Source organism: Staurois parvus, unplaced genomic scaffold (assembly GCF_062004578.1).
Source record: "Staurois parvus isolate SC_StPar_1 unplaced genomic scaffold, SC_StPar_1.0 ptg000091l, whole genome shotgun sequence".
NCBI lineage: Eukaryota > Metazoa > Chordata > Amphibia > Anura > Ranidae > Staurois > Staurois parvus.
Window position 1 is genome coordinate 7,211,828 of NW_028317887.1, and position 21,001 is coordinate 7,232,828.

The 21,001-nt window shown below is 40.1% G+C and overlaps 1 protein-coding gene across 1 annotated transcript in view; it reads left to right on the forward strand.

Annotated features, from left to right (window-relative positions):
* The window catches only part of WRN (WRN RecQ like helicase), a 139,848-nt gene that overhangs the window by 52,087 nt on the left and 66,760 nt on the right, over positions 1-21,001 (forward strand). The window contains exons 12-16 of the mRNA XM_089670601.1: positions 1,400-1,467; positions 5,254-5,362; positions 8,758-8,826; positions 12,816-12,898; positions 18,779-18,885. Coding sequence (XP_089526727.1) covers positions 1,400-1,467; positions 5,254-5,362; positions 8,758-8,826; positions 12,816-12,898; positions 18,779-18,885 — 436 coding nt within the window. The remainder of the gene's footprint in view (positions 1-1,399; positions 1,468-5,253; positions 5,363-8,757; positions 8,827-12,815; positions 12,899-18,778; positions 18,886-21,001) is intronic.

The window sequence follows — 21,001 nt, forward strand, 5'->3', positions numbered from 1 at the left end:
ATGTTTTTTTGCTAAGCCACAACCTTTGCTTTCTTATTCACAGCTAAGCCATACCTGGCCGTAAATTATACAATTTTCCTTTAGATTTACCAAAACCTTATAATATATGGTCAAACCTAAACACGTTTAATTTGTATGCAATCAGACAGGCCCTCGCAGTACATACTTAAAGGTAAATCTAAAGGCAATTGAACATGAAAATTGTGTAATGAATGGCCAGCTTATAGGACTAATTCACTTATAGTCCAAAATGAGAACTAAAAGGGCTAAAAGTAAATCCTTTGAGATAACAGCAATAGAAAGCATAGGACAGCTCTCTCAAGTACATTTCTGTAATGATCCACAGTATTTTTTTTTACCCCTTTAAAAAGATATAACAAAATTATTTTGATGGTATATTTAACAGACCAAAAGTGAGCAAATAAACAGCACACTGTTAGGGTTTACACTTTAAGGGCCGTTTCACACCACAAAAATGCACTCCAGATCCGTTCCGAATGTGTTTCTGCATGTGTGCTTTTAACGTGTTTTTGATGCATTTTCGGATGTGTTCCAGATGATTTTTTTCCCAGCTTTTTTTCCCACTGTACTTCCACTGCATTTCAGTGCTTTTTTATGCATTGTACCATGGTTTAGTACAGTTCTGTGCAAGAAAAATGCAGCATGTTTTTTTTTTTTTTTGGGAACCGGAACTTTCTATGCATTTTGGATGCAGAAAAAAAGCACTGGAATGCATGTGTAGTGAACTAGCCCTAAGGCATATTGATCAGGGCTAAGAATTGATGCACACGTAAAAATGTATACTTTAACTTCCAATATGATAAACAAAGTAACCATACTGTTCCTGTATCTTACTATAAATATTATTTGTTTGGCTTTGTAATAAAATTGCCATTTCTTTACAGAAATAGGATAGTTAGGAAAAAAAGCTTTTGAGCTTTGTTCACCTGATATCCAACCAGCATGAAATTGATCATAAGTAGATCATAGACTGTTGTTTCTGTTTTATCACACTATATATAAGTAAGCAGATTAAATTAATCATCACTTTACTTTACATCACTTCAGTGTTTATAGTAGTTTATATATTATTTATTAAAATATGTCATATAGATAACACTCCCAGATCAGTTACTCACTAGGTGCTGATGTTGGGTTCAGGACATCCACGCAAGAGACTTCTTTTGAAAGCAAGTCAAGAAATGGCCATATTTGTATCCTCATAGATTCCCTTTAGGATAAGCTGAGTGGACCCTTTGACTTCAGCAGTGTTTCCTGGATAACACTAGTACCTCAGTTACTAAAAAATGTTGCCTGTAGCTGCTTTTGTAATTACTAATTTCATTAAATCTTCTGTTCCATTTTTGCAATTATAACTATAACATTTTTTCTTTAACAGAGTTCAGTGGAAAGTCATTCATTCAGTTTTAAAAGACAGAAGAGACAACCTTGTTGTCATGGCAACAGGTAAACGCATTATAATGCAGTGCTGCACTGAAGCAATAACAGCGCAAGACAGTGATTTCTATAAATGGTCTCTGTAGTCAGCCTCTGCATCACAGTAGTGTAGAGGAAATCAGGCTTTGGCTGCAGCATCAGTCACTTTCGGTTTCCTCAGTCTTTTATAGCAGGGAGAGGGAATGTAACACATGGAATGAAAAACAGGAGGGACATGGGATAAGGAACACAAAGGAAGTTCTAGCCCCCTTCTTAGTTACACACATATATTTATATTGTTTTGCCTTTATAGTACTGCACAAAATATTTTCTTGCTTGATAAATAGAATCTTTAAGTTAATTGTTTGAAAAAAAAAATAAATGCAAATTTTTTTGCAGGTTAAAAAATATGTATTTTTTTTTTCTAAGGATCCTGCAGAGCATTGCACCTGTGATCAAAAGATCTCAGATGCAACGTTAGGCTCCTGCAGACTCAGTATAGTTGTCTGCCCTTACCTTGTACCGGCAGGCAGGTACCTGAGAGCAGGAAGATCAATGAACTACCAGAGCGCTCACCAGCGCCCTCGTAGTTCATTGAGAACTAAAAAGCTATCTGCTGCAGTGGAGGATGGTAATTGTAGTCCATCCATTCAGAGGAAACTGAATGAATAACATGGCCAGCCACACTGTTTTCAATTTTAGGCAGCGGGAGCAGGGAGAACATCCCCCACCTACTGTCACAGGGAAGGAAGATTGGGGGAAAGGCTGCCGATGCTGGAACATGTTAGACTTCTTCTTTAACTTCTGTGAAAATCAATAGATAACACTTCTAATACTTCCAGTTCCAATTAAAAGAAATCTGTCACAAGAAATGTGGAGGCTTCTATTTCTGGCCACATTTGGCTTCAGACTTACTAAATCACTGACCCAGAATAAACATGCAAATCAGCAAAGACAGAAGTCAGAACTCCTGAATAAATAATTTAGAAAGTACTAAAGTCTTTGGATTTGCAAAACCTCTAGGAAATTACATTTTCAAGAGTGATCAGCAATGGCAGCTTTTATGTGTTGGCATTACAGGTTCTTGCCAAATCTGTAGAGTTGTCCTAAATTGTTTTAAGATAATTGTGTTCACTTTCACCTAATTCCTTTTGAACAACAGTGGATTGTTCTTTCAGTATATGTCTGCCAGCTGGTGGGAGTGAAGCTTTGTTATACAATGGGGTTGATTTACTAAAATTGGAGAGCGCAAAATCTGGTGCAGCACTGCATAGAAACCAATCTGCTTCTTTTTTTTTTTTTCTATCAAAGATTAAAGGATTAATTCACTTTTGGAAACCTGCTGCATGTTCCAACAGGTTTTAAGCTGGCCATACACGTGTAGATTTTCGTTTGAGAATTTTCATTTCAAGAGTATTAATTTTTTTTCTAATCGTCATTGGGGTCAGATCGATATGTTTTCGACCGCAGTGATGGGAGAATTCGAAGTAGCGAGTTTTTTTGTACGAATATCCTCATCCGAAAACCTTACATGTGTATGGCCAGCTTTAGGGTGGAACATGTAACATGTTCCCGATCCTGCAGCTGCTGCCTCCCCTCCCTGTGACAGTAGTATGAGAAGAAGTTCCCCGTACTAGCTGTCGGTTTTCAAAAACAGCTTGGCCATGCGGGGCTCCGCCCACATGGCCACGTCATTCATTCACTGTGTTCTGTGAATGAATGGACTATAAGTCTTGACAGTCTTAGTGGCTGTCGGCTTGTAGTCCTCAATGAACTACCATGGCACTGTGGGTGCTTTGGGAGTTCATTGAGTCTTCACTGTCAGCAAATATCGGCTTGCCCATATGGGATGTGCAAGCAAGCAGATACACTGACATTGTGCAGGAGACCTACATGGCATCCGCGATCTACTGATCGCTGGTGCAATGCTTTACTGGCTCCTAACACAAAAAATAATAAATGCACATTTTTTTTTTTACCTGCAAAAAAGTTGCATTTATTATATTTTGCAGAAAGGTGAACATATCCTTTAATTGAGCTAGCTGAAGTTAGAAGCGGATTGGCTACCATGCACAGCTGGACCAGATTTTGCACTCTCCAGTTTTAGTAAATCAACCCCAATGTGATCATGCTCTTCTAATGGCATAACTACAATATGAAGAGGGAATGTGTTATTAGCAAGTTTACTATCCAAAAGTGAAAACCCTGTTTTAATGCAAAGCTTGTCATATGTGAGGAGCAGTTTCTTCCCTTATTTTATGAATTTAAGTTGAGATTTGTGTTGTGTTTTTACATCTGATGGATGTAAATTCTGACTAAAGCTAACCATACACTATGCAAATTTCAGTGGCAGATGGAAAATTGTCAGCTTAACAGTGCCTTCATCCATTTAGCTGTAGATGCAGCAAGATATTTGACTGTCCATGCAGTGTAACTTGCGTGGAGATTTTTCTGTTTTGCCTATAGGCTGAATTTCTAAGTATAGTCAGTTTTAGTTTTCTAGATTTTGGCTGCACCTTTTGTGCTGCATAATTTTGAACAAGATTCCAGCCGAGCGTAACACTAGCCCTTATGCAGGTACTACTTGTCTTTAAGCAGCACTTTACCCATAGCAGCTGAAAAAAAAAGAAAAAAAACCACTGCAAGGTAAAGGCATATTGTGCTATTATGCATTGCATACTAGCACATTATGAAGGACTTACCTTGAAATGAAGCCCTCCAGCTGAACCCTGTTATGGCTTCCTGGAGCTTCCATCTTCACCCGGTCTTCCTTCCGGATTCATGAGCTCTGACCGGCAGACTGGCCGAGCCGCGATAACGTCACTTACGCACATTCACGCAGGAATCCCAGGCTATGGCACAGTGCTCTGAAGGAACGGCACATTCCTTCAGAGCACATACACCAGCTATCAAAACTGTAGTTAAACTTCTTAAAGAAGCGTTTACGACCACTTTAATAAAATGAATGTTCTTTGGTAGGGAACATACATTTCTCATTAATGAGCAAGCATGCTACCCAAAATTAGTGAGTGCTGTAAATAGCCTCCAGCATTGCTCCTTTTTCTTCTTGCCAGAGGCTTCCATTTTGCTGAAGCCCAGAGCCCCTGAGCAGCAGGAAATGTTTAGGCTGTCAGAAGATCGGCCTCTACATTTTTGAAAATTAGAGAGCAACTGAGCATGTGCAGAGCAGGGTGAGGCAATGTATTACTGGAATTTAAACAGTATAGGCACATATTTTTAATGTTTTACATGGGTATACCTACAAAAGGGGCTAACATGAAGTGATCTAGCAGGACGTAATTTTGTGACTAAAGTTCCACTTTAATTATCCAGACTTATGACATGATAGCAGGAATGTTTTGTAGAATGTTGCAAATGCATTTATGATCAGTCAGCTAGTACAGCACAATACAGAGAACAGGGTTACTAAATAACCTGATTTAGTTTACCAAATAATACCTAGTTTAATGCCCAAAAATGTCAGTCAGAGAGCTAAGAACCTATCAGTAATACTTGTGGTATCCCTGCAGCCGATCTTTTCCCAGTTATTGACTTCCCATGCCTTTTTCTGCACTACATTTCTCTGTGAGGGGAACATATTAGACCAGCAGGCCTTTTTTTCCTCCTATCCAAGCCTCAAGCAAGGAGGGCAGTGAGCAGTACAGCAGTGATATCAAATCTTACTCAAAATCACCTGAGACTAGCATTCATTTGAAACAGTGCTTTAGAACACACCGTGCTAGTATACTTTGGGTCAACTTTAAAATATGTTGATTCAGTCTGTGTAAGTTACTCTATTTATTTATTTCCCATTAGGCTATGGAAAGAGTTTATGCTATCAGTTTGCACCAGTTTACACTTCTGGTATTGGGATTGTCATCTGTCCCCTGATTTCACTCATGGAAGACCAAGTGTTGCAGCTAGAGTAAGTGCTGCTCCTATACTCTGTGCAGATGTCTTCTTTGCTTTGTTTCTGTGAGAATTTCTTTATGCACCTGGTTAATCGTCTTCTGTCAAGCCATGTTGCAAATATATTTGTGTTGCTAAGCTACAGTGTCAGAAACATAACCATGCCCACATGTTATATTGTCTATGTGGTCCTGTGAAGAATTTGCCCAGAGACCTGAATGTTTTGCTTGGTTAGAAATACAGGCATACCTCAGTTTTCAAATTGAATTTGTTCTACGGGACTTTTCGTATAGCAAAAAAATTTGTAAACCGAAATGCCATTTCCCATAGGAATGCATTGAAAACCAATTAATCCATTCCAGAGGTCAGAAAAAGGTAAACGTTACTAAAATACCGCATGAGTTATTTTATCAAGTCATGCGGTATTTTAGTAGTGACAACCATGTGTTAATGTTTCAGCTGTCAGCGGGGTTCCCCACTGATAGCTGAATGTAAAAGAAATAATTGCTGTCAATTAAAAAAATAATTTAAAAAACAGCTTGGGGTCCCCCCTCCCATCCATACCAAGCCCTGCGTGGGGGTCCATACCAGACCCTTATCTGAGCATGCAGCCCAGCAGGTCAGGAAGGGGGGAGATGGGCGAGCGCCCCCCGAACCATACCAGGCCACATGCCCTCAACATGGGGGGTGCTTTGGGGCAGGGAGGGGTCTCCCCCAAGGCTCCTTGTCCCCATGTTGATGCGGACAAGGGCTTCTTCCATACAACCCTGGCTGGTGGTAGTGGGGGTCTGCGGACAGGGGGCTTATCAGAATCTGAAAGCCCCCTTTAACAAGGGGGCCCCCAGATCCCAGCCCCCCTCATGTGAATAACTATAGGGTACATGGTCCCGCTACTCATTCACAAAAAACAAAAAGTGTAGTGTGAAATAAGACAGGACATGGTCTTTGACAAGTCCTTTATTAAAATAAAAAACTAAAAGAATGTCCCCCGCAGTAGATTTAACATTAATCACGATGTCTGCCGCTGACCCGAAAAAAAGAATAATAAAAAAAAAAAAGTCTCCGCTCCCAGCTGTCTGCCTCTGAGCTGTCTTGACAGTTCTTAAATATGTAAGGGCGGGGCAACCCAGTGACATCACGTGTGGCCCCACCTCCTTGTGACATCATTGACCCAGCATGCCCCAGTTGATGAAGCCACAAGGAGGTCGGACCACATGCGTGATGTCACTGGGTGGCCCCGCCCCCTACATATTTAAGAACTGTCAAGCCAGCGGATCCTTTTTGTTTTTTTTTTGTTTTGTTTTTTCATTCTTTTTTCGGGTCTGCGGCAGACATCCTGATTGACATTGGATCTACTGCAGGGGACATTCTTTTAGTTTTTTTCTTTTAATAAAGGACTTGCCAAAGATCGTGTCCTATCCTTAGTCACACTACACTTCTTCTTTTTTGTGAATGAATAGAGGGGCCATGTACCCCATACTAATTCACATAGGGGCAGGATCTGGGTGCCCCCTTGTTAATAGGGGCTTCCAGATTCCGAAAAGCCCCCTGCCTGCAGACCCCCACAACCACTGGCCAGGGTTGTGGGGCAGAGGCCCTTGTCCCCATCAACATGGGGACCAGGTGCTTAGGGAGGGGGGGGGCCTCCTGCCCCAAAGCACCCCCCCTAGTTGAGGACATGTGGCCTGGTATGGTTCAGGAGGGGGGGGGGGGGTCTTTCCTGATCTGCTTGCCTGCATGCTCGGATAAGGGTCTGGTATGGATCTTGGGGAGGAGGGGACCCCCACGCCATTTTTTTTTTTTTCAAAATTTGACGTGGGGGTTCCCCTCAAAACCTATACCAGACCCGAAGGGCTTGGTATGAATGGAGGGGTGACCCCACAACATTGTTTTATTTATTATGGTGCCGATTTTGAAAATGTAATTACCTTTTTTTTTTTTTGTTTTTTTTTTCAGTATAACTCAGAGATTCAGCTGTCACTTTCCCCCCAGCTAAAAGAAAGAAAGTTTCCTTTTAGTTTTTTTCCTAGTTAAAAGAAACCATGTTTCCTTTTAGTTTCTGAAAAGAAACAAAGTTTTCTTTAACTCCGAGGAAAGTGACCGCTAATTCTGTGAGCTGTAGTGAAGAAAAAAAAAAGCCAGAAATTGCATTTAAAAATCGGCACTGACATGCACTCCGTATTGCGGGTGGACGTTTATAACATCCACCCAGTACTGAATTTTCACTTGTGGGCAGAATTAATTTTTTGGCAGACTTTTCTATCATATCATAAACCAACAATAACCAGTAATTATTATAAAAACCTGACATCCTGAAAGGGTGAGTACAATCTTCCAAAACAAAGAAAACTGCCAGATAAAGGGCATCTGTGTACAAAAACAAGCTGTGCAACAATGACCAGAGTTGAATAATGCCCTTGCTATAGATATAGGTCATTTACATCGTGAAGTTGACTGAAACACTTCTAGGTTGTTGCTAAGGATGTTGCTAAGTGAAGTCTAGTGTTACTGCTCACCTTCACCATCACAGGAGAGAGCTCAGAGCTACTGCATCAGATGAGAGACAGCACAGTTGAGGGGTTCGTATCAGCGAAAGAGCTTACCCTGTTATGATGTAGGCGAGCAGTAACACTAGGCTTCTCTTAGCAACGTCCTAGAAATTTTCCAGTCAGGTTTCATAAAGTATGCAAATGGTAGCAAAGACATTATTGAACTTTGGTCAAAGCTGCACAGGTTGTTTTTACCACAGGTGTCCCTTATCTGCATAGACAGTTTTTTGATAAAGGTGAACTATGCCTTTAAGTGCAAATGTACTTTCAAACACCATGTTTCCCCTAAAATCAGAATTCTTGGAGAAGCAAATACTGCCTCAAAGGGAAGGTAAGACTAACCGCTAACTTTGGAAAGCATAATTTGCATTTGCATACCAGAGGAGGATTTTTAGGGACTGTAGAGTACTCAAAAATGTTTACAGATATATACAAGCCTCTAAGAATGTCTCCCTTTTTAAGACCACTGCTGCTTTATAATAACTTTTTAATGTTTCACTTTCTGCACTGTTTGGGGTTTATTGGCTTCAGATCTCTGGAAGTATTTCATGCATGTTAGCTGCTGGAAATATACGATATCTACATATTCTGAAATGTTTTCATGATTAATGAATGTTTTTGTTTAGTTTTGAATGGAGAAACTGAGATTGTCCCATTGGGGAAACTTTCCTTAATTTATAATTCTTGTGCAATACATTGAAAGTAATGCAAAATTCACAAATCAGGATTACAGATGTAAATATAAACGGTTTCTGACTCAATCCAAAGCATAAGAGAGATAATTTTTGCAAAAAATATTCTTTAAAGTTTAATATATTCCTTTTGTGCACACTTATTTTATTGTGATTCTCTTTAATGTTAGAATGTCAAACATCCCTGCTTGTTTTCTTGGATCTGCGCAGTCCAAAAACGTCATGCAAGATGTGAGGGCGTGAGTATTTTAGTTTATCAATATTTTTGATGACCCTTGTTATGGAGCAAAGAGATAATTGTTGTCTATAGTTTTACAGTTTTATTTCAATTAAAATAGTAAAGCTGAATTTTCGTAGAGCCAGTGCTCTCCACTGGATTGCATTGTATGAGATAATTGCTAGTTGCACACAGAAGAGGAGGCCTGCAGGAGCGCAGAAATAGGTAAGTATGTCACCCTGTTCATGATCCTCTATATCAGTGGTTCCTAACCTTTTTTTGTGTCATGGAACCCTTTAAGAATCTGATAAAAGCTGTGGACCCCCTCCCCAGAAATGTTCACATAAACACAACTTTGTGTGAACACACAATGTTTAAATAAAGTAAACCTTCATAATAAAATTGTACTACTTTTCATGCAAAAAGTAATCGCCGCTCATTACAATAATGAAATACAATCATCTTGTGCAAATTAAACAAAACAATTTTAATTCTGCTCAAATCTACTACTACTAGAAAATTAGAATTAGCACTTTCTATTATGGAATGGCACAAGATGGTGGTTGTGTAGAGAACAATGATACAAATTTAAATGATAAACATGGGCCTACAACAAGTCAAAACACTTAGCGGTCTGCACATTAAGCACTGTCAGAGTGTGTTTTCTTTCATTTCTTTCAATGGGAAACCATTTGTTGGGACAAGGAGGGCTGTATAGTGAATGTAAATGTTTTTGCTTTTTTTCATGTGACCATTACTGACCCCTTGAAACCCTGCCCTGGGTAAAGTAAGCAATTAACCTTTGCAGTGGGGAACAGGACACCCTGCAAGGGTAATATTTTTCGTTATTGTACATCCCAGGGCATAGGGTATCTTTATTTCCATTACAGTAGAGTTTTGCTGCCACCTTCAGGTGATTGGACATTGGCAAAAAAAGACAGGAAATCTCCTCCTAGACATAACCCCTCCCAGCTAGACTTGGCTTCAGTTTTGTGTCTTAGATGATGGTTATGTCTGTGCAGGTTCTGCACAATAAATAGCTAATTCCTTCTCGGATTAGGAGACTGGCTTTTTCTAGATCCATTTCCACAGGTTTTCTATGCTTACAGCATTGCTATCACACTGAACGTGCTTGGACAGCTGCAACTGCACCCTACAGGAATTGTCCCTGTGCAATGTTATATTGCCATGCAGACTGGTTGAGTGCTGGACAAGTTCAGGGAAGTGATCCCTAGCTGGAGAGTTGAGTTCCTGAAGACCCCTGTGGCATAGCACACCTTGACCAAAGAAGATTGGACCCGTAGGGTCCTATCACATGGAATGCTGAGTGCACTGTGGTAGTCCCTATCTTATCCTGCTCTGGTGACCTTCTTACCTTCTCTCCAGTCAGGACAAAGATAATTTTATTTTTACGTTGAGGATGTGCTGTTTTTATGGTGTGTCTCTGACTGCTCAGAGTGCTACGTAGCAGTGGTAGAGCTTAGGGGAGGCACAGGAGAATCAGGGTGCCAAATTCAGAAGAATGCAAATTTCTTTCTGTTCCCTGCATTCACTCCCAGACAAGTCAGGCCGCATGTGAAGGTTGTGATCTGTGATGTCACGAGCGGGGCAGAGCACACTGACAGAGGCCACCTTGGACCCACATATGAGGCAGCAGAGCGATTCCTCTAATGGGACTACAGGTTGGAGCAAGTATTAAAGGGACCGCAAGCACGTTTTTTTCTTTGTGGGTAAAAGGGCACTGGCAGGATCAGAAGGATAATTTTTCCTAGGGCAATTAGCGCGCTTGTGCTTAGAGGTCTGAGTCAGCCAAGGGGACACTCTGTCACTGTATCTAGCAAGGGTTTTGTTTTACACTTGTCGTCAGGCCATGTCCCATCAATGGCAGAGAGGAGGGGATGTAGGAAGTGAGGGGTTCCAAATACCTTCTTCAGGTAGAGAGGAACCTGAGCGCAGCCCCGTGCAACGTATCCTTTGGGGGTTCGACATGTTTCCAGCAGCTAGGACTCCCTCCAATCTTTCGGGAATTTCTGTTACTTTAGGGGCACTTTCCTCCAGTTCCTTTATGTCCAGGATGAAATTCCCACTTGCTGTCACCTGTTTGCAACACCAGCTTTCCAGAATACTTACCAGCTTCAAGGTGTCCACTGAGAAGCTGGGAATATGTGGGAAACATCGCTCGTTTTGGTATCTCCACATATAGAATCACTCTCTCTTGTCATACAATAGGCCCAGACCAGGGATTCTTGATTGTTCTTGGTGGATGCTCTGATGACATTGTGGGATCAGTTCTCCCTAATATATGCCTTCCTGCTACTGTTCTGAGCTTCCATTCTTATTTACAGTCACTGGTGTTAAAAATATGGCTGTTAAAGCCAGGGTCCTGAGGGACAGGGGAACCTTTAATCTGGTAATTCCTACCCTGCTGAAGGCTAGGAAGATTTACCACAGAGTTTGGAAATCTTACTTTACTTGGTGTGAGGATAGGGGATTTTATCCTTGCAAGTAAGTCGTTAGCCGCTTCTGATGTCCCTCCAGTCTGGAGTGGATTTGGGACTGGCCAATTGGTTTTTGAAACCAATTGTTTCACATTCCTTGGTGCATGCCTTTATGCAATAACGTCATGCATATTGTTTCACCAGTTAAGGCTCCATTGACCCTGTGGGAAATAAATTGATACTTTCTACATTACAGATATCTCCATTTGAATCCACAAGGGATATTGCTTTAGTCTTTCTGACACGAAAGGTTATTTTTCTGGTTGCCATTACATCTTCTGGGAGATTTTTGGAATTGGTTGCTGTTTCCTGTAAGGAGCCATTCCTGGTACTCCATCATGACAAATTGGTTTTTCGTTGCATTTCAACCAAGCCATTGGGTTGCCATACTTCTGTCCTAAGCCTCAATCACCAGTGGACAAGATTTTTACACCTTGGATATGGTTTGTGCTGATTTGCTTACAGAAAGCCCAAGGAAGGGTCACACAGCTTCCAAATCTGCCCTTTTTTGATATATCCTTCAGCTTATTTCTCAAGCTTTTGGTCTCAGTGATGGCTCTTTCTACCAGGAATGTTGGTGCTTCCTGGGCTTTTTTGTCATCAGGCTTTGGCAAAGTTTTTAAAGCTGCTACTCGGTCTTTGAAATAGATTAATAAAGTTTTTACCAACATTCAAACTGCTGAGGACACAATCTTTGGTCATCAAGTTTTGCAGAATGCTACACAAGGTTCTAGCCAGTTGTTGTGGTTTTGTTATTTGGTGCCCGCTGGCTTGTTGCTGTGTTGCTCTCCCCTCATATTCATTGCTTTGAGACATCCTTATTGTATTGTGTCTTGGGATGTACAAAGAAATAAAGAAAATGGGATAAAAAAAAAAGTGACAGTTGGTGAAAAGAATTTTGTCAGTGAAAATAAAAGTCGAAACACCAACTGTTGAAAGTGACAGTTGGTGAAAAAATTTGTCAAATGACAGTTGTGAAACAAAAATTTGTAAATCACAGTTGGTGAAACAAATTGTGTCAAGAAGACTCAGCTGGAAAGTGTGTGAAAACGTGTCAAAAATAACAGCTGGTGAGAAAAATTGTGCCAGAAACCAACAGTTAGTGAAATATATTTTGTCAGTAATGAGTTGATAAAAAAAATGTGTCAAAGTGATGGTGAAAATATTGTGTCAAAAATGACAGTGAAAAATTACATGTAAAATATTTTTCTTTGATTACATAACAGGACACGGGGATCTTCACCTATTTTCCTTTTGTGGGCCATGACTTGCTACAATAGTCTTGCCTAGCACGTTGGGGGGTTTGGATAGGAGGGCTTTTTCTGTCTTCTCCAATCACCTGAAGGTGACAGCCTAACCTTATCCTAATGGATATGAGGATACCCTGTGTGCTGTGATGTACTCAAAGAAAATGATTTTACTGGTAAACCAAAAATCCACCGGAGTTTAGCTGTAATGGAATATGTGAAATCAATTTACAAAAGATTAATATTTGTCTTTTTTTGGTTTCTAGAGGCAGAATAAAAGTTATTTACATGACTCCTGAATTCTGTTCCAGTGGCATTACAATGCTTCAAGACCTAGACAACACATATGGTATATGAAGAGTAGTTATTTTGTTGTGTTTTGCTTCAAGTTAATGTGTGTTTGTTCCTTTACTGGTTAACTCAGGCTAAATTGTATTTGACCTCTGAGTTTTTCATAAAACATGAATATGCATCATTGGCCAGTCAGACAAAATGTTGTTATACATTTCCTTATAATACATACAAAACAAAAAGGGGAACGTTAAAGTGATTGTAAATGGAACTTAATAAAAAATAACAGACATGTTATGCTTACCTGCTCAGTGCAATGGTTTTGCACAGAGCAGCCCCTATCCTACTCTTCTGGGGTCCCCCGCTGGCACTCCTGGCTCCTCACCCTGTCGAAACAAGCTGCTTGCTATGGGGCGGGAATTCGTGTGGGCTCAATTGCAAGCTGTGCTTTGTGTTTCCATAGGTACATTATGTCTGTGGAAACTGTGGTGTGGCCCTAGAACTCAGAGTCTATTCTGCACTTTAGTCCCTAGTAGTTTTCAAACTGACATGCAGCCAGAATTCTGACTACTAGAAGTGGCCATCGGATGCCTAACTAGGCCCAGGCTCTAGATTATGCTGGTTATCGATCCGTAAGCTAAAACTCGCTATAGAATCCCAAGTCAGAATAGACAGGGTTAACTAAAATAACAGAAGCTGTATATAAACTATTTTGCAATAAACTGGTTCACCTACTAAGATACTGAAATGTGACCACTACATACATACATACATTTAGCACAGACCTAGCTATCTAGCACTGTGCATGTGAGATAATAACAATAGGACAGAGATATTCTGTCTGTCACAAGGATTCAGATAAACCCCCAAGGATCTATGGGCAGCTGCAGTTGAACTATTAAAACATGGGAATGTTTGCCTAATAGTCTCTTCTGGCCTGGAGTTAACAGCATGGACTGGACATGTAACTGAGACTTTGTCTCTGCTTCCTCCTTCTGGGGTTTTTCATGCCAGCCTCCCAGAGACAGGAAGTGGTAATACATAATTATACATAACATTGTATTATTAGCAGCTAGTGGTGCACCGAAATGAAAATTCTGGTACCGAAAATTCAAAATGCACTTGCCCAAAAACCGAAATGTGTAGTTTTTAAAAATGAATATATATGTTTTGTAAAAAATACACTTTGATTAAAAAAAACAATATATACCCCAATTTTTTGTTAAATATGAAAGAGGATGTTACGGCAAGTAAACAGATGCCCAACATGTCACACTTTAAAATTGTGCACTCTTGTGAAATGGAGTTAAACTTCGGTACTTAAAAATCTCCATGGGTGGTGATTTAAAAATTTCTACAGGTTAGCAGTGCAAAGTTACAGAGGAGGTCTAGTGCGAGAATTATTGCATTCGCTCAGACGTTCGTGGCGATATCTCACATGGTTTGAACACCATTTACATATGTGGACATGGCCTAAGTATGCGTTCAGCACTATGTGCGAGCACGGGGGGGGACAAGGGCACTTTAAACTTTCTTTAAAAAATGTACTTAATGGTTTTTTTTTTGTTTTTTGTTTTTTGTTTTTTTTTTTTGCACTGTTCCTTTTAATAAATAATGTAATCACTTTTATTCTTATCACAAGAAATGCATGCATCCCTTGTGACAGGTCCTGGAGGTAAATCCTCAGGAGCGCAAGTGGTTAAATTATTTATTTTTATGCTAACGCTTTTTTTTTTTTTTTTCACTTTTATTGCTGTCACAAGGAACGTAAACATCCCTTGTGACAGCAATTGGCAGTGACAGGTACTCTTTATGGAGAGATATGGAGTCAATAAGGCCCCATATCTCTCCTCTGCAATGTAAAGCATTGGATCAAAAAAAAGCATTGATCTAGTGCTTTAAAAAAAGAAAAAAAAAATGTCCAGAATCGGACATGACAACACTCCGGTCCTCCAAGGGCATATGTGGCGGCCATCTGTTCTTCACACATCTCTATTCCCAGCGCCGGGATCGATGGTTTCTCAGGTAAGGCTGAGAACTACTGAGCGGCCGGTGGCAGCGGCGGCGAAGTGCGGGGTTTTTCTGCACCTGTATCGGTGCTTTTTTTTCATTTTGGCCGAAAGGGGTGTTTTCAGCCGAAAGGTTTCAGCCACTGAAATTTCAGTGCATCCCTATTAGTAGCTAACAGTAAAGGGCAACAGATCCCTACACATGCTGATGTATATGTACTGCACGTACTGATGCAACAAACATATATACTTTAAACCAGGGTTTGAAATTTCCACTCGCCTGCTCCCCAATGGCAAGTGGAAATTATGGTGGGGGCGAGTGTCCCACAAGGCCGTCTTGCTGAGCAGGCTCGGAGCTCAGGCCGGATCTGTCATTGGCACTGGCAGCCGTCAGACTACTCAATAGCTGAGCGCAGTGAAAGCAAAGGAAGGAGAGTGTGCTGTGCTCTCTGCCTCCCCCTAGAGTGCAGTACCCGGCTCTGTGAGTGAACAACGAAGTACTGCAACTTTTTATAGGGGTGTGTGTGTTGTGTATGTGTGTGTGTGTCTGTGTGTATGTACATGTGTGTATCTGTACATGTCTGCGTGTATGTAGATGTATGTGTGTGTACATGTGTCTGTGTACGTACATGAGTCTGTGTATGTATGTACATGTGTATGTATGTACATGTGTCTGTGCGTGTGTATTTCTGTGTATGTACATGTATCTGTGTGTATGCATTTCTGTATATGTACATGTATCTGTGTGTATGCGTGACTGTATGTGCCTGTGCGTGTATACGTTTGTCTGTGTGTGTATGTGTGTGTACTTGTGTCTCTGTGCGTGTGTGTACATGTTTCTGTGTGTGTGTATGTACAGGTGTCTCTTTTTGTTTTTGTGTGTTTGTTGGTGGCGAGTAACTCTTAAGACCTGGCTAGTAGCTCAGGACTTGAAATTTTAAGCCCTGCTATGATTACAAGTATCAGTGCATTCCTTAGGAAACAGTAAGATAATATTGAACAAAAACAACAGGGTTTATTGCACCCAGTATCTTAGTGATGTCTGATGGAAGTCATGTTGCAAAACAAATTCCACAGATGAGTTACTTTGTATTAATACTAAAGTCTATAATAGTTGAATGTGTTTTAGATTTTCAAATATGCCATCTTACTAGAACTGACCATATGCGAAATAGAGGGCAAGCTGGTTGTGGAGCTTGGGGTATAGGTGGTAGAGAGTGAGTGGACCACTGGAATAAGTGATGTGAGTGGGAGCTCATCATGGACCGTGAGGAGAGAAAAAAAGAATGTGGCATGATTGTTCTCAGTTACAATTTAAATAATTGTGAAGCAGATCATTTCTTTGCATGCCCTTCTTCAGAAGTAATATTTTATCGTTTAAGTCCTTTCACCCTGGTATTTTTATGATGTATCATTTTCTTCTGTTTAGTCAAGAAGGTCTACAGTACCTTTGATTATAATGCTTTATATCTTTAGTCTGATTCTCAGAATATGCTACAAAAATCCCTTTGTTAAATGTTACCTTTGCAATGTATTTATGATTTCTAGCATTGTAGTATACTGGAATAATTCTAACTTTTATGCTTTGTTTGTAAATTTACTATAAAAATAAAAAGGAAACTGGATTTGGAGTAGTGGGGGGAAAAAATCAGAATAGAAAATCATCGACCATTGGGACCAGAGGAGAACATTATTCTGGTTGGGGAGGTTGGGTGAAGAGAGCAGAAGCAGCACAAGCATTAAAGTGTGTTTCTACTATTACAATCAAAATTTAGAAAACCCCCCTCTGTTTATGTGTTTGTGTTCAAACAGTCACGTGGTAAGGTGACGCAATGCGTCGGCTGCGCGGTGACGTACTTCCGGTTTGAGACGCCATCTTGCTATACCCATGTAGTACACCCAAAAACAAGAGGTTTGCCTATATGAAAGCTGTGTGCAAGGATATTAATATGTGAGTGCATATAATGAAGGTTTGGGGTAATATATTCTCATCAATAAAACAGTATTATGCTATAGGAGTTTTTTTGTGTTTTTGATGAGATTATTGGCCATATCCGATCTGGAGAGTGTTTTATTGCCACAATACCTGTTCGTGAGGGGAAACTGCTGTGGAGAGAAGGGTCGCCATTCCAGGAGGAATCTCTCTTGCATGGAGAATCCTTGTGAGTGATCCAAAAGCGTTTTGACCCTTAGCAGGTCGAAACATTGAGGTGAGCGTGCAATACAGCCACTTTTGGATACGTGTTATCATCCATTTTGAACACGGGTGTTTGTTGGAAGATTGAGAGTTTGTGATAAACACAGCTTTTTGGAATTTTCTTCAATTGAGGAACTTGCAGAGTTCCTGTAGTTAATTTCATCTATATATATATATATATATATATATATATATATATATATATATATATATATATATATTCATGTTGGGATAGTATTTGTCACTATCACGCATGCGTTTATGTATGTATTTTGCACTTTGGGTTGCATTTGTTTGTTTGTTTTTTTTTGCTACATGCGTTTGTGTACAAATGCGTTGATTGTAACTAATTTTTGAGTGTTTTTTGTAAGTCATCACTTGGATTTTTCAGAGTCCTTTTTTCTTTTGAGCACAGATATAGTCATTGGACTATCTTTTGTACTTCATGTAGTTATATGATCCCCTTTAGATCAATTGTTTGGGGGATCAGTGTGGGTCACTGGAGTGTTATTTCATCATCTTTATTAAGTTGTTTGATCACTTTGTTTCACTTTTGTAAGATCAATTGTTTATGTAGAAATATAGCCCACTGGCTGCACAAATATTTATATTTTTATATTTGTCACTTTATGATAATAGTCACTGAGTGTGTCTGTGTGGGGTCACTTATTTACACAATATTCATTGTTTATGCATTATTTATTGTGTGGTTGGAGAAAACGTACTACAGAAAAATGCTGTAACACAATATCAGTGACTAGATAGCAGCCACCGGATTTAGAGTTCAAGTATCATATAAAACACAGGGTAATAGAGACTGTATAGGGCTACAAGGAGCAGGTGGTATTATGGGCATTTATTGATCTGAATGAGTGCTGAGAGTACATAGTGCTCACAATGGGGTAAGGGGGGACTGCAGTATAAGCTAGTGCATACACTGAAGAAATGGATACAACACAAGGGTGCACAGAGTGTTTAGTACCGTGGACACTGCCTAGGGACCACTGCATGGTGCAGATGTAGTCAATAGTAATGAAATAATATCTCCAGCATAGTGTGGTCACTACTGAGTGAACAACAGGCATGCCACAAACCTGCCAACATTGCAGAAGAATCGAATCTGAGAGGAGAAGCATATGCCTTCATACTACTCATATGTGATTAGTTACATCGGGGTTGATTTACTAAAGGTAAATGGGCTGTGCACTGCAAGAGCACTGAAAAAGCAGTTGCTCTAGATCTCAGGAAAACATGCAAGGACAATTAAAAAAAACAAAAAAAAACTGCATTTTTGGTTGCGCATGATTGGATGAAAAAAATCAGGAAAGCTTCGTCTCATTTCAGAGCTTCCCTCAGATATAAAGCAGTTGCACTTGCAGTGCACTTTCGCAGTGCACGCTATATTTACCTTTAGTAAATCAACCTCTTTATAGGACACAGAGAAAGGATTCAAACTCTCATAACTTGTGAGCAGCTGAGCAGGGATAAGAACTGTCATGTGCTGTGAGCACAATAATGCTGATGATTTGGGCTGGAAAACTGCTTTGTGCACTCGCAAGAAATAGTATCATATACCTTATTTTTTAAAAAAAAGTTTTAATCCCACCAAGTTCTATTAACGGAAAGTCATTATTCATTGGAATACATATTTTAGGTTATTGTTTTTAGACTGTGTTGTACTTATAGTCTCCCTCCTTCCTGATTTGTATGCTGTATGCTCTGTGTTTTGCAGGTATTACTCTTATAGCAATTGATGAAGCACACTGCATTTCAGAATGGGGTCATGACTTCAGAAGTGCCTACCGGAATTTGGGCTCCCTCAAGAAAATGCTTCCATCAGTAAGAATTCCAGAAACTGTTTATTCATCTGAAAGGGGATACTTCCTTTGTCTCCAGTAGATTATCAAAGCAGCATGCAGCAGTGGATTTAAATAAGTACACATTTAGTTTTAAATCTCCCTCACTCCTAAGGCTCTCTGCCCCTGCAGTGTTTGAGTCCTCAACTTAAAGCGGAGTTCCACCCAAAAGGGGAAGTTCCTCTTTACTGCTTTGTCCCCCGCTCCCCATTAAGGTTTGGCACCTTTGGGGAGCAGGGGAGGAGCGGGTACCTGTCAAATTCGGAAGCGGACATTGTCCTCCCTCCCCATAGTCTTCTGGGACACGTGACAGGTCCCAGAAGACTACGGGGCCATTTGCAAAGCGTAGCACTTCTCGTGCATGCGTGGTGGGCACCCGGGTGTGAAGCCACAGGCTGTCACAGCCAGGTGCCCACACTAAAGATGCTGGCGCCAGGGAGAGAAGACGGACGGTTAAATCAGCGGTGGTGAGGACACCGCTGGACCGAGGGACAGGTAAGTGGCTGTATTTTAAAAGTCAGCAGCTACAGTTTTTGTAGCTGCTGACTTTTTTTTTTTTTTTTTCCCGCTGGAACTCCACGTTAATATGGATTAGGCCTACTGTCTTCACAGGCTTTGCACTTTCTGGCTATGCTTGCATGGGTTTCCATCAGGTGCACTGGGATTTTTTAACCAGTACAAACCAAACTGTATGGTTGTGGTTGGGACATTAGACTCTGGGACAGGTTCATTGTACTCTATAGCAAAACACGTTTCTGCTGAAACCCCCTTATTTTGATCCACGTATGGACAGCTAAAGGCTAGATGCACACTGCTGCAGCACAATTTTGATTTGACTTTCAGTGCGGTTATGTAGTGCAACTTTGATATGGTTTGTATATTCAATGGGACCATAACTGCACCAGAATAGCACCAAAGTAGTACAGGAATCTTTTGCAAAACTGCTCCATGCTGAGTTGCATTGATGTGAATAGACACCATTTAGACAATGTGATTTCCATTGTCATGTTATTCTGTGCGACTCATGTCGCTTCTGAAATCTCACTATTATGAACCAGGCCTAACTGAGGAGTTAGCACACATATTTGGTTTTATCTACTAACCATTTTCTAAACTGGCTGTAAATGACTTTATTTAATAGGAGTAACAAAAAGGTACATGTGCCACTGTTTGAGAATCTCTGATATAGGTAACATTGTGTATTTATAGTAGTAGGGAGAGCCGGCAGCTACAAAATCCATATGAAAAATGTTATTAGTTATACGGGAATAACTTAAAAAGCAAGCTGACACATTTCAGCAAACAACCTTGTTCACAGCATGTATCGCTCATTTATAGTAATTAAAGGCTTGTAAAGGTGAGAAAAGCAATAAAAGGCAAATCCATATATTACTGTTGCACACTTTAGTTTTATCTACCAGGTGCTGATCTCTAACTAAAATGCTTTATAGTATAATTTTTAAGAATCTGTAACTGCTATGTTAATTTAGGTTAAAGTGAACTCTGCTTTTAAAAATAATGTAGCCACCTTCTCTAGATTGCTCCTGAGATGGGTTAATAACCATGGACCATAGTCCCTAGTCCATCTCAGAAGAAAACAAGAGAGGGTAGCTACGCTCATACATACAGTCAGACCATGGAGAATGAACATAGCCACCAGGAAATCAGTTCACAGCAGCAAAAACAAAGTTATTTGGAGTAGGCTGAGAGCAATAGAGGATGCATTTTTAAAATAAAAACACATGATTTGAATAATTATTTTTCTTTTTAGACCACTGTGGAGTGTCAAATTATTGTATTATGTAATCAAACTGATATAATAGAACAACATTTAGAACCAGATATAATATACACCTCTTGAGTGTGAACAGGCGTTTTCACCAGTCCAGAAACGTGCTTGGGCACTTCTACCTAATGTTAAAGGGACACTGTTGTGAGAGATGGATTCTGATATTGCTGAACTTTTCATTTGGAAATTCTAGTTCTCTGGCTTCAATTTGTATGCTTTGACTACAATGTGTCTGCATTGTTGACCTGCTTATATGTGTAAAGATAAGTAGTTCTGACACTTTTCTTACGCTCATTTCCAGGTCTGTGAC